Consider the following 14,368-nt stretch of genomic DNA (forward strand, 5'->3'; position numbering starts at 1 on the left):
CTATTTGCATGTAACGGCTTCATTCTTTCATTAATGAAAGGAAGAAGCTTTTACAAAAAGCTTAATTATTTCATTAATTAATGCCTCAATACTGAGACATTAATGAATGACTGTTAAATGCTGAGAATCAGCAAATACCGGCATTACAAAGCCTGATATAACTCGTCACGTACAGTGTACGTGGCCAGTCATATAGGCACAAAGTGACAGGACGTACACTGTACGTCTCCCGTCACGAAGGGGTTAATGTGACCAGAATCACAGCAAAGTGTTACAACAGAAGTATTCCAAGAGATTAACACTTAATGTGAAACTGAGCAGAGGAAGGCTTGTTGAAAGCAAGAGTGGCATTGCAAAATGCTGAATTGTTTAACATGTAATTGAAGACAAAACCATTTTGTTTGTTCTGGATAGAATGGAGAGGCATTAGAACACCTGTCTTCCAATGGGGACACTTGTACTTGTGAACCTGCTGACCACTAGGGATTTCTCACACTTTGGAGGGATTTACTCTCATTTCCTGTTGAGGTTACGTTGTGGAAGTGATGGGAAATCTTCCTAATGGGTAACAGATGGCACAAAAAGCTGACAGGGGTTATTACCCTTCCTTACCCTGTCCAAAACCGAAATAAATGTTGGCTTCAGTTCTTATTTAAGTATGCGTTAACTACATGGGGAGTGATCCTGATTTTATATTGTTATCTATTTAGAGGCATGGAAATACTGGTAGATATATTATCTTATTATGTCATCCTTTTATTGTGAAGGATTTTATAGAATATATTTTCAGTGTCAAAGAAATAGGGGTCTGTGTGTACCCTGGCCATAGGGCAGAGCCACCAATGAGCGATTGCTATGAGTATGCATATATCCCTAGCCAGTCACTAGGAGGTTGATGGCCCGTGGTGCATGCTGGGAGAGGGGATAAATACTTGGGGTGGACCATGTGAGCAATTTCTTCCTCCCCGGGCCCTGGCTGGGGGGAGGCTGCTATGGACTGTCTGATATGGCTAGGCCTGAAGCCTGGGGACTAGCTTTGTGCTTGGACTTAGGCCTGAGTCTGGGGGCTACTACTGATACCAAGGATGAAGATAACTAATGATTTCTGATTCAAGTGCTGCTTTGCCAGGTATTCTACACCCAGATTGCCATGTCTGGCTTAAAGGTCCTAGTCTGTGATGGCAGCAGATACTGTGCCCTACCACTTAAATGAGTATACACAATCCTGGATGATCCTGACTCTCAACCTCTCTCCATTAAGTTCTTTAAATAAGTTCCTCAGCATCATATGTACAGTCTGGACCTCGCTTTTTTTGTTCACCTTGGAGGGGGTAAGTGTTAATGGGCAGTTAGATCCCCTAGACATGGGTATAATGGATGACCCACTTTTCCTCTGTGGCTCCTTAGGGGGTGAGCTACAACAGCACTATAAAAGTAGATGTAAACCCTATCTAAATAAAATTAAGTCTTCTAAAAAAAACTGTATAATAAATAATTGCAATGCTGTTCTTTTAAAAAAAATATTTGCTTTAACTTTTTGTATCTTTTGTTGCTGAGTGCAGGTTTCCTGACGGTGACAACAGTAGACCTTGATTGCGTAATGTGTGCTAAAATGGCCTCTTGCAGACTGTATCAGAAGCTAGTGTTGCAGAGTGACAATGTAGGAGCACAAATGGAAAACCGGAACACATAGTTTACACCCTATAACAGGAAGTTCTTGAAAAGGAACCTTCATGGCAGGATCATCAGGCATTATTTTAATGAAAACCTGTGCAGTGTTTGAAGTGTGAATTCTAAGTACATGTCACAGTCAGCAACGTTATGTCTTTGCACTCTTTATTAGGATATTAAGTTTTGTTTGCAGGACAATGCTGCCTGGGTTTCTCTTTGGATTACTCATCACCACAGGCTAATAATGAGGGAGCCTTGGAATATGCCCCGGTGATGACAACCTCCTGTGACCACACATTGTTTGCGTCATTCCTTTTAATTATTTATTACTAATAAAAGTGATAGCTAGTGCACTTCTCTCTTTTTCTTTTTGTCGTTGCAGTATACAGCACTTTTCTGGTTTACTATTTGTGGAGATGCAATGATGTGGATTATTTGGAACATTAACATTGTAATTGACAAATCTAATTACTGTTATTAATCAAAAGCAGGTTACTATTAAAAAGACCCTGTAGAGAAATAATTCACTACCACAACAATCTTTCCATAAAATGTTATGTACATTTAATGTATTTTACATGTAACTTACCTGTAGAACCTTGTGTAGACATCCAAAAGCCCTGAGACAAATGCTAGGTGCTGCTATCTTGGATCTAATGTCAGCAGTTCCAGCAGACTCAGGGCTGTCACTAAAGGGCACTCCATAGTATTCCCCATCGCTCCTCCCCCAGCAGCTACTTAAAAAGCCATGTGGGGAGGTAAGTAATGGGGAAGAGGAGCTGGAGCAGCACAGACAGTAATGAGATACCCCCAGAAGAGGAGGGCTATGATATGCAAGGAGAGAGTGGGCTGTGCTAGGGAAAAGACATTCTGGATTGCTAATTCCCAAACACATTTCAAGCACAAAAAAACACAAATGTTAATAAAAGAGAAAAATGCTGCAAGTAAGCATTTAATATACTTAATTTTTCTTTGCTTTTATCTGTAAATATTTAAGTTGGTGACAGGGTCTCTTTAAAATAGGCAAACATTAGACAATTTAAAAAAAATACTTACAGAGTTCCCAGATTCTCCTTTGTCTCCAGAATCACCCTTCTCTCCCTAGAGGCAATACATCAGTAAAACATCAGTTGGAATTGTCAGAGATAAAGGCAAATATAAACTTAACAACCACAAAAATGCTGATTAAAAAAACTGGAAAAAAGGAAAATGTGTCTGTGTATGGCCATTTTTCAGGTTCAGTTTAGAAACTGAAAGCAAAATTCGGATTCACAAAAACAATTTTTTTCGTCCTGAACAGCATTATGTAAACATTCTCAAATCCATTAGAAAATTAATTTCAGGAGAGAGATTCCCCATCAGAGATCTGACTATGTGATGATCTAATGATGCAAATCATGATAAACATTTTTTTTACATTTTGTTACCTAATAAAATGTTCATTTCACCCTAGAAAAAATTAACACTTAACCGTTGCAGTGGAGGGGGGGGGGGGGTATCTACTGGCTGAAGTTCCTCTTTAAACATATTATGAATGGTAGTTATCTGCCAGAAGAACAGGAGGGAAGGTAAAAAGTAATTATAATTTTTTAAATACCTAAAGTGACTCTACCTAAGGGCTTGTTTACACGATGTCCGGACCAGATCTGGTCCGGATTTGGAGCAGATCTGCAGATGCGGTGCTATGCAAGCAGCGCATTTTTTATGCATTTTTTTATGCGTTTTACCAGGTTCCAGTTAAAGAAAAAAAAAATAGTTTTTGTGGAGTGGGGCTGTCAGTATGTTAACTGCAGTGCGGTGCGTTTTCGGCACGGATTCATTTTGTTTTTGACGCGTTTGTGTGTTTCCGGACAAAATGTGACATGCAGTATTTTCTCTGTCCGGACCGGAACAGACCGCACACGTGAGAACTGTAGCCCAGAAAACACATAGGGATACATTGCAATGCATTTTGGTTCTGGTCCGGACACAATCCGGACGTCGTGTAAACAAGCCCTTAAACCAAGTGAAAAAAATAATCCAGCCAAAAGGAACAAACTGGTCTCTAAAAGATGATTGGAGAACACCTGTAGAATGGGAAAAAGCCAGTCTTTTATTGGCTTAATGAAGAAATCCTTTGACATATAAAGACCATTATAATTTCTTTGGAACATCTAGGACATGTGTTTATAGATGATATTAGGTTTAACGAAAGTCTGTAGATGGACAATTATGGAACTAACAATTATTAAACTATTTTTAATAAAGAACTTATCAAAAATTGTGTGCTGTGTTTATTTACTAATAAAGGACTTTACAAACCGGTACGGATTGTTTATTTACTATTTTACTAATGTATTTGGTAAATGAGTAGAGGTAAAACTACCCCTTACTCATTCACAAGGGGGGGGCGGCAGCATCTGATTCAGATAAGCAAACTGCCCACAGACCCCCACAACCCTGGCCCAATAGTTGGCCCTTGTTCTCATCAACATGGGGACAAGGTGCTTTGCCAGGGGGTCCACCCTGGCGAAGCACCATCTCCATGTTGGGGGCAATGTGGCCTTGTATGGTGCAGGAGAGGGGAGCACATGATTGTCCCCCCTTTCCTGCTCTGCTAGAATGCTGCTGGGATTAAAGGAATGGTAAGAGATTTTGGGGAGAACCCCACGCTTTTTTTATTTTATTTTGGGGTTAGGGTCCCCCCTAAAATTCCTACCAGACCTAGAGGTTCGCTTTAAGCAAAGAAATTAGCTAACTATATTTGTACACAAGTATTAAAATTCATATTCAGTATATAATTCAGTTCATATTCTTACTGTAAGCCCTGGAAGTCCAATTGGGCCAGGTAGACCTGGGGGTCCTGGAACTCCTTGGTCGCCATGATCTCCCTTTTCTCCAGTGGGGCCATCGAGACCCTAGCAAAAAAAAAAATATGTAGGACAATATTTAGACAAACAAGTAGAACACCAGTATGTACTTATTTCACAAAACAGATATATAGTATGACAAAATCTAAGCTGTAAATGACTAGGGTACCCAAGTCTAGGTATAAGTCTTAAATGCTGCTATATATTTTTTTTTTTTTAATTCTTTATTTTTGAGCAAACATTTTACAGTAAAAAAATAACACATATACAGTCGATAAATGATATCGTACAGGTACAAACGTAGGAAGCATGTCTATTTCTCCTATCTCTAGCCGCTTAATTAGTCAAGGATCCAGTGGAAGCAGCCTAATAACATATGCAGCGTCTGGGCGTTTGGGGTAATTGCAGTGTACATCAGACATGTCTTAGTGTGTAATAGGCAATAATTTTGGTAGACAATAGTGTGTGAACCAAGGGGTCCACCTGTTAGCTTCCGTGGATTGAGGGGAGGGGAGGACATCAGACAACAGCAGGACAGAGGAGGGAAGAGGGGGGAGGTTTATAGGCGAGAGGAAGAGAGGGCAGTACAAGCAAGCTAGTGTGTAAGAGAGGGTATATCCACCACCGCTGCCTCTAGCACAGATGATAAATAAAAAGAGTTATACTACATTTCAGAGGAGCATGACCTGAGTACATTAGACCTGAGTTTCCCATAGGAGAATCCCCCCCAGGGGTCTCCCCAGGCCCACTCGCAAATTCCCGCATAAAGGTTGAGGGGGCAGCAAGTAGCCCGGAGAGAACCCCAAGGAGGTTCAGGGCAAATAAGTACCTACCTCTGTAGTGGGTGAAGATGGCCGTAGCTGCCCTGTGGGGGACCAGCCCCCATGCTGTGGATGGAGGCAGCTGTATATGCTGCTGTTGAGCCCAGTCCTCGTCCTCTGCCTGCCAGGGCTCCTTCTCCTCCGGTCTCCCGTCTCTCTGTGTCACCAGAGTCGGGGTGGGAGGGGCCAAATCCGCCGTACGTGGAGCGGCGTCCGGCGGCCCAGTTAATACTGGAGAGCGGTGCAGGGAAGGCCTTCTCCCCTCCGAGTCCCGATCGGAGGGAGGGGGCATCTGCGGGTCCCGTTGCCGGGACACTTGACTGCTCCCTGGAGACCGGGGCTCTGTCTCCTCGGGCCTCTTGGAGTGACGAGTCTCTCGGAGCGGGGTGGGAGGAGCTAAGTCCGGCCGCTGCTGAGTAGCGTCAGGCGGCCCCTTCCATACTGCAGGATGGCGCGATGGAGGCCTCCGATCATCCGGGCTAGAGGTCCCTTCAAACAGGCGGTGGAAAGCCGATTTAGGGGTCGACTTGCGCCCCTTCTGCTTGCCCTTCTTGGACATATGGTGAGTTGCCGTGAACGTGGGCTAGGGTGCCTGTTATGTAGATGCTGTGTCCAGAGCTGGAGCTGTCCACTTCGTCACACGGCCATTGCCAAGCCACACCCCAAATGCTGCTATATTTATATGTGTGTGAACACAAAGTCAAATGTAAAGCCAAGACAGATCTGCCAGCAAATACAATATATGTTTGTGTTTTATAGACTCAGCATGTTTTTGATGCAGGCATAGTAGAAAGGGAGTAATTAAACACATCAGTGCATACTAATAATTCATAGAAACCAATGTTAGATAATTCTGTCATAGCAACAATTGTTATCAGTTGTATATTTACCCATATACTATCTGGTTATTGCAGAAAAAGCTAACATTCACTTTCTCAATATAAGACTTTGCGGGTCAAGGCTGTTCTGGGGAGTAGCCTAAAGGATAATTATACAATATTATAATTAGTAATTTGCTGGATTTTAAACCTCTTTGGAAACCCAAAATCAGTGGGGTTATTTTACTAAAGGCAAACAAGCTGTTTACATTGCAAGGGAATTTGCACTTTGCAGGGGATGTTTGCCCTTAGTTTGGTGAATAAGGTAAAGCTCTGCTGACTCCCACCACCCAATCACGTGCAAGCAAAAATACTGTTTTTTTTAAATTTTCCTTGTACATGATTGGGTATTCTCAGCAAAGTGAAATTTTATCACATTTAGCAAGCAAAGGGAAACTTTCCCTGCAAAGTGCAAACTCCACTGCAAAGTGAACAGTCTATTTGCCTTTAGTAAATTAACCCCAATGTCTCTATACCAAAACTCTTGGCTCCATTAATTGATCATTTGATTTTCAAACTTTCTGCTGGGTCAGGGGTGTACTTTGTGGTTCTTACTCACCCTTTTGTATTTCCTATAAGGTTAAATTAAATCATTTTACATAATACTAAATTAAATTACAACAGAAACAATAGAATCCCCTCCACTCTCTCCAATGGCATCCCTGTAAGCCAGAGGAGGCCATTCAGTAATATAACTCAACATCGATCGAAAACTGAAATATCAGCTCTGGGTGAACTGGCCTTTTACATATTTCTATGTTCTTTGTGTTTTAGTTACCATTTGATTTTTTTTTTTTTTTTACATTTCAAAGCATATTTCATGTCTAACTAAAGTACAAAATACATTGGGGTTTTTATTAACATGTGACTTACATGTGATCCTGTTTGTCCTATATCTCCTTTATCTCCTTTTGGCCCTTGTAATCCTCTAGATCCCGTATCTCCCTTTGGTCCTTGAAGTCCATCCTGTCCTTGGGGACCTGGAGGTCCAAACTCACCAGGTTTCCCTCGAGGGCCCTAAAACCACAACAAGATATATTATACTCAAGTTTTCCCACAAAATGACAACGGCACAAGTGAATAAAATGCACAATATAATATAAATCTGTGCCTTGTAACATGTTCACCCACCTGTTGTCTTCTTTGTGACATCAAAATGGAAGCAGAAGAAGATTTATAGGAAATGTAAAATTTAACAAAATTCCAGTGCAAATTCAACAAGTGTTCTTATGGACTGTGTGAAGAAATGGTGGTTTTACAAAATGTAAAAGTACTTACAATCCTAACCACCAAGCTTTTTTTTTTTTTTAAAACATTATCTTCATTATTTTTGCATTTGTTATTTCTGGCATTTGCCATTATGATGCAACCTGATGGTGACCTTTGGAATTGAAAATGTTGTATTTGTTTTGTTTGGCTGTTACCAATGTGAACATACTAACAAATAAAAAAAGATAAAAGGTGACTTGTCTTTCCTACCTTGTCCCCATCATGGCCAGGAGGACCAGGCAATCCAATTTCACCCTGATAAAGTAGAGAGAAACACAAAATTATATATTTATTCGATTGATTTATTTATGTTTCCCTTTTATTGCATTGCATGTCGAAAAAAATGAAAACATTATAGATGTATCAGATGTAGATAATTGTAAATGATAAATAGGCTTAGAACATATAATGTTATCTGATACAGTTATAAGGTGGGCAGGTCTTAACATAAAAATATTCTATCCCTTTAATACAAACTGGGGCTACATTGGCGTACAGACCACCCATTTCAACTAGCACAATCTGAAATATGAGTGAGCCAGAAAGACATGGCAAAATCATGAATAGCCAAATAACAGGAACATATTAAAAAAAAAAATTAGACCTAGGGGAGACAATGTGGTGCAAATATGCAATATAGCTGAACTTTCACCTTAGGGGGCATGTCCCTTCACTTGGGTCATACTATTGTAACATAGTCCTAAAACCTCAAAACACATGTCACATTGCCAAATCATTTTTTGAGTTGTGCACATGAAGGAATGGTGCCTGAAATATCTGATGGGCTTTAACACTATGGAAACAGTTGCCATGGTAGTTTTATAAACGCAGTCAACCAAGTGCTTATGTGCCAGTCTTACCTTCTGTCCTGGTACACCTGGTGGCCCTGGAGGACCCTGAAAATAGAATAGATTGACAAAACTATAAATTTCCCCCATTTTCACAGAAGTACCCCAATATATTTGTGTGGCGATTCCATAAAGGTCTACATAACACAGGTAACACATACTTAGAGATAAATGCAGGCTTTTTATTTTTTACATAGCATGTTTTTCTTTCTTCCCCAGTCTTCTGACCATTGTCTTCTGACACTAACTGGGGACTCCCAGTGGAATGCACTAGACACAAGAACGGAGCACCACGTGGGCACTGATCTCAGAGTGGCCATTTTAACTAAGGGCAGGTTATAAGATCTCCTTTTACTTCCTGGAACTCTGGCATATGTGACTAGGACATGTGAGCTTGCACATCATCTCAGGGGAAGTAAATGCCTTTCCCTGAGGTCTCGTAAGATGACGGATGAGATTTCACAGCAATGCTCTGCTGATGTAACTTCCCCAGATTGCAGTGCTTGGGCATGATTACATCATTTGTGCTGAACTGGACCAGGAAGTGGAAAAAAAGAAATTGTAAGTAAAATAAAAATATGTTTGTTTAGCTAATGAATGTAAGATGATTTCATATCAGAATTGCATTCACATCAGAGTTGCATGCAGATATGATTTTTAGCCAAAGGGGGTAAAGGTCCACTGTAAAACACAGTCTTTGTGTTTTTTTATATTTGTTAAAGGAGAATTATGGGGTTACGTCTTTTCCCCATAGTTCTCCTTAGGGTAACGGGAGGACATAAACTAGCGTCCTCCCGTCACCCTAGGCAGAGAGCCGTGACAGGATCGAGAGGTGAGCGAACGCCGCTATATGTTCGCTCACCTCCCGATCTACTGAGCAGACCTGTGACAGTCTCATTGTCACAGGTCGGCTAGAACTATGAGGTGAGTGAAAAGCACTCACCTCATAGTTCTCCTTTAAATGTTATTATAGAAAATGTTTATATTACTCATATTGCAGTGTCCTAGCCAGGACCTCCCAGAGGATTTGCATGTAATGGACATCTAACATTGATCCACTTATTTACAAGAATTAAAGAGCTGTAATATAATTTATAATTAAACCTATAAAAATGACTAGTTAGGTGAATGAGGATTCAACGAGCAAACCATCTCTGTACTTAAGGGAAATAGGCTGTTCACTTTGCAAAGAATACCCAATCACGTGCAAGCAAAATAAATAAAACAGCATTTTTGCTTGCACGTGATAGGATGATGGAAGTAATCAGAGCTTCACCAAATTCATTAAGAGGAAATTCCCTAATTTAGTGAGAAGCCTATTTGCATTTAGTAAGTCAACCCCCATAACTCATGGTCTTTAGTTTCATTCTGGTGAAGGATTAGCTTTGCAGACTTATCTGATATGACACAATGACAGGTATTTTGAAATAGCTGACATTGCAAAAACAGAACTCACTAAAAAGCTCAGTTCACCTAAATCGGCTTTGAATTCAAAAAAGATAATTACTGTCACCAAGTGCAAACAACCCCGTAATTACCAGAATGATACAAAGATACATAGCATATTGCTCATAATAGTGCCACATTTTGCAGACATAGAGGCTCATCTGGAGAAATACAAGCTTCTGCCATTTTCCTGCAGGGGATAATATGCACCATGGAATCAGTTCAGGCTAGCATTGAGCCGTCAGCTCTGATCACTAGCACAGAAAACAAATTAGTCTGAAATAAGTTGTTTAACAAGATGTATTTTTAACAGTGCTATCTCTCTGCCTTTTAGCAATCTATAGACAAGGCAAAGCCACAGGATGTTTAGTATGTACTAGATGTGCATTTTAAATGAGTCCTATTGCCATATCACAGAGCACATTCTGGATTATATTAAAGCAACCAGTGTGGCAAATGGTTATCCGGTAAGTAGTTAAATAGTCTCCAGAACAAAATCTGCAGCAATAATAAACTGTATCCGAATCACCTGTGTTATACCGACCTATGGGATTTGGAGTTAACATTTGCTCTGAGCATTTTGTAAAAGCATTAACAGATCTGAGGTTTTATAGCCGACAAGAAATGGACACAGTGTGTGGGCCAAAAGGCTGTTATCTGCTGTCAGCCTATACGTTTCCATGCATTCAGAGCAGCCAGCTGATCAATATCTCCTAAATTAGATTGTTATTGAGTCTGTGTGTGGCTCTGTTTGGAAAAGCATGTGGGAGAGAGATGTCCGACAGTAAGATATTAAAGCCAAGAAGGCGGATAGAATTTCCATTGCAGGCAACAGGGAAGGCAAACCTTCTTCTAATTGCATTTCAAGCAATCTGAGATTCCTGTGCATCCACTGGCTGAACCATGGCGTGGATGATAAATGTACATATGCTCTCGCTGCTCACATCAGTGCCTGCTATGCCTTTCCAAGACTCATGTTGTCGGTCAATAAATAGCAATAAGGATAAATAAATGCATTAAAACCTGGATTACCAGTCTTTACTGTTGTGCTTCACAGTGTTATAGAATCCTAATACTGCTCACTGCCAGCTACGTTATTCCCATGTTGTAAAATATTGTGTAATACCCATTGCTTTTAATTCCAATGCTCTATTATTAACAGTGAGACATCCATCTGAATGTGCTAAATCCATTCACAATTGGTTTTCCCACATTTAGGTAGATGGGAAGTCATGCAATGTCATTGTTATTTTTATTATGATTGCTTAAGAAGAATTATATCAAGTCCTAACCCATTTTTAAATTAGGTGCCACCTCCACCATTAAATTAGGCTCCATCTCCCATACTATTTCGGTTCCAATTCCCTTTTATATGGGTAGTATACAGAGGAAAGCGATGTTCTAAGATGATGGATTGCAGCTAAGCTTGTCAAGCCTAAAGCTGGCCATATAAAGTAGGTTCACCAACAACTCTAACATGTGAAGGTCTACCTAACCTCCAACTTCGATTCAATTACACAGGCCACTTGCACTGCAATAGGTAATTCTAAAAAATGTAACATGCCCTGCTTTCAGGCTTGATTAGAATGGGCTTTTGGCTTGATTTTGAGATAATTTGAATATGTGTGTGAAATCCTTCCTTATGAGATACCAATCTACTTCTGTCCTGCTTCTGACCTACTTCTAAGTTCCTTCAAGTAGCTTTAAGCTGCCTTTGCATTCCCATTGACTTATATAGATAGAAAAGGAGATGACAACAATAAGGCTGTGTATGCAAGTCCTTCTTCTACATACTTGCCTGCTAATGCTGCCATACTAACAGGCAAATACAGTGGTACCTCGGTTCACAAATGCTTCTGTTCGCGAACAATTGAGTTACCGAACTCCGCTTCGGATGACGAACACAATCACAGCCATTTTCCCTGTTAGTCGAGATCGCGGTCTGATCACAGTTTGATTTGGTTTACGACCAAATTGGTTCGCGACCAGAATCGCAGAACTAATTAAGTTCGTGAACCGAGGTACCACTGTATCATGAACAGAAATACAGTAATCCTTAAACATCCCTAAATATGCTAGAACTTTTCTCAATGGAAGAACCAAGTACAGCATCTACCTGTGCCAGTCATCCTTATCACTGGCACCCACACAATTTTGCTTCAATGTGAATCATTAAACCATTCAATTCAACAGCGATTTTCACTGTTGCAGGATGCATATTGTGCTTAGGTGTCACAGTGATATCACCAGGTTCTAGACAACCTATGGGTTTCCTTCCTGAACTATTACTCCAGCTCACAGAATGACTCTCTCTTCGATGATGTTGAGGACATCTATAGTTATGTTTGTTGAAAACACAATATATATGTAAAACCCCCCACAAAACAAACACATACAGTGCTTAGTAATTGCCAGTGTTCAGCTTGCCTGTCATTGAATTGTCTCCAAATGTATTATAATATAAAAAGTATAAGTAAACCCAGCTTTCTTTTATTACCTGTAATGCCTCGCTCAGATTGCTATTATATTCCACAATGTTGAATTTTCCTGGCTCCCCTTTAGGACCCTAAAAGGAAACATATAACTGTAACTGTTGAGTTGATAAACTGACCGGAATTTCCAGTTAAGACAGAACATATAAAAATAAATATCTGTTTGCACAGTACATTGTCAACTTTAATAACACACAGGGCAGTCAGGATTATTTTTGTAATTGTCCCTGAATTTTGGAATTAGAACTTTTTTTGGGTAGATCATTATCTCAGAAGTAATCTGTCCGGATAGAAATATGGGCTTAGCCATTCGTGAATCGCTTTTGATGATACCTGTGGTGAAGCTGTCATCCTCTACTGCTTTAGTAAGGAGCCAGTACGTACATATCAGATGCTCCAACACTTTACAGGTTGCATACTTGCTCTAGGTCAGACACTTAATAGTGAAAAAAGTCAGCAGTTACAAGTCCCTTATTTCTATCCTGAGAGATTCACTTTAGGATATTTACGGCTTAACATTTGTCTAAAGCTAAAGCTTTAGACAAATGGATTAACTTTTGTATAAACCAGGGAAAGGTTAGGTCAGGTTTTTACTGCTGTTTGTGTCACTACTTTTCCCCTCCCAATTTGCATTGCTAGCCATTGTCACTGGGAAAGGAATTGATGGGTAATCCAAAATTTTACAGTTGTTATCAGAACAGAAACAAAGGGAATTAATCCTACAGAGACACATTTTCTAGTAACAACATTCTAAGAAGCGAGTTCCCCTCACTTTGGAGAGATCTCCTCTTACTTCCTGTTGCCTCTCTGTGATGGGAAGTGAAGAGAAATCTCCCCAACAGGCAAAAAAGGGTTCTAACCATTTCCTACTCTATCCAAAGCTAAAATAAATAGTTTTAGCTTTAAAGGTTAAATGTAAAGGCCACACAGTTCAAAAAAAGTACTTAAAAAATATGTAAGATAAAAATGAATATAGACATTTCAAACGTAAGGGTTTTTCTTTTAGTATTGATTTTCAGGATAGACATTTTATATTACACTGCAAGGGTACATCAAAAGAAATCATTTATTTGTTCTTTTTTTTTTATTAATAGCATTTTTTAAAGTGATAACATGGATTATTTTTTTGTTAAGAGTACAACTTATTTTCAGTCACTTGAAACATTTAAATAATGACACATTGCAAGCATGTGTGTACACACCTACTGTATATGGCTAGTATATTCATATTTATTCATCTATATAGCACAGTAATTATCTGTCAAACTGTGAATATATCTAGCCTAATCTATTAAAGCAGACACAAGAGAAGGGGATCAGCAAATGAACCGCATCTGTATTCTAGTGCTGATTAGCATAAGCATATTTATGTCTGGAAAAAACTATCAAAAAGAATTAACAAATTCAACTCACTCTTGGTCCAGGAGGGCCTTGATCTGCTTTAGCTCCCGCAGAACCCTGTAAAAGTCAAGAACGTTGGATGCTGCTAAAAAGTCTAAAAAAAATTCTACTTACATTTGAGGGAACTATTTTGTTGGATATATAAATCGCTGACCTTTTAACTCACACAAACATCACCACAAATTAACATGTTGGTAATGATGCACACACAATACAGATACACACCAGGTGGTTATAGATGTTACATGATAGATAGGCAATCGTGTCAAACATAGGATAGGAACTATCACACCTTAGCACACATCCCCATCTAAAAGCTTTGATAAGAGGGGGTTGGGGTGGGGTTCTACTGAATAGACTCTCCTGACAATAGCTGTTAATGTCATCTAGGCAGCTAGAGAAGTATGTGCATATGCAAGTCTATGCTGATATTTTAAACATATAGGGGTTGATTTACTAAAGACAAATAGGCTGTTTGTAAGGGTATTTTCTCTTAGCCTAGTGAAGAGGTGAAGCTCTGTTGAGTTCCGTCATCTAATTATGCAAGCAAATTACTGTTTTTTTTTCCTTGCATGTAACTGAGTAATTAAAAATTTTTTCACCACATTCACTTAGGTAAGGGAAATTATCCTTGCAAAGAGAACTGTCTATTTGCTTGTATTAAATCAACCCCATAATGTCTATTACCAGCTT

At 39.6% G+C, this 14,368-nt stretch overlaps 1 protein-coding gene across 1 annotated transcript in view; it reads right to left on the reverse strand.

Annotated features, from left to right (window-relative positions):
* Nucleotides 1-14,368, reverse strand: part of COL13A1 (collagen type XIII alpha 1 chain) — a 232,837-nt gene that overhangs the window by 30,760 nt on the left and 187,709 nt on the right. The window contains exons 25-32 of the mRNA XM_018561268.1: nt 13,688-13,732; nt 12,262-12,348; nt 9,107-9,127; nt 8,349-8,384; nt 7,699-7,743; nt 7,093-7,236; nt 4,470-4,568; nt 2,728-2,772 (exon numbers count right to left, since the gene is read on the reverse strand). Of these exons, the coding sequence (XP_018416770.1) occupies nt 2,728-2,772; nt 4,470-4,568; nt 7,093-7,236; nt 7,699-7,743; nt 8,349-8,384; nt 9,107-9,127; nt 12,262-12,348; nt 13,688-13,732 (522 nt within the window). The remainder of the gene's footprint in view (nt 1-2,727; nt 2,773-4,469; nt 4,569-7,092; nt 7,237-7,698; nt 7,744-8,348; nt 8,385-9,106; nt 9,128-12,261; nt 12,349-13,687; nt 13,733-14,368) is intronic.

Source organism: Nanorana parkeri, unplaced genomic scaffold, assembly GCF_000935625.1.
Source record: "Nanorana parkeri isolate BGI_ZX_2015 unplaced genomic scaffold, ASM93562v1 scaffold512, whole genome shotgun sequence".
NCBI lineage: Eukaryota > Metazoa > Chordata > Amphibia > Anura > Dicroglossidae > Nanorana > Nanorana parkeri.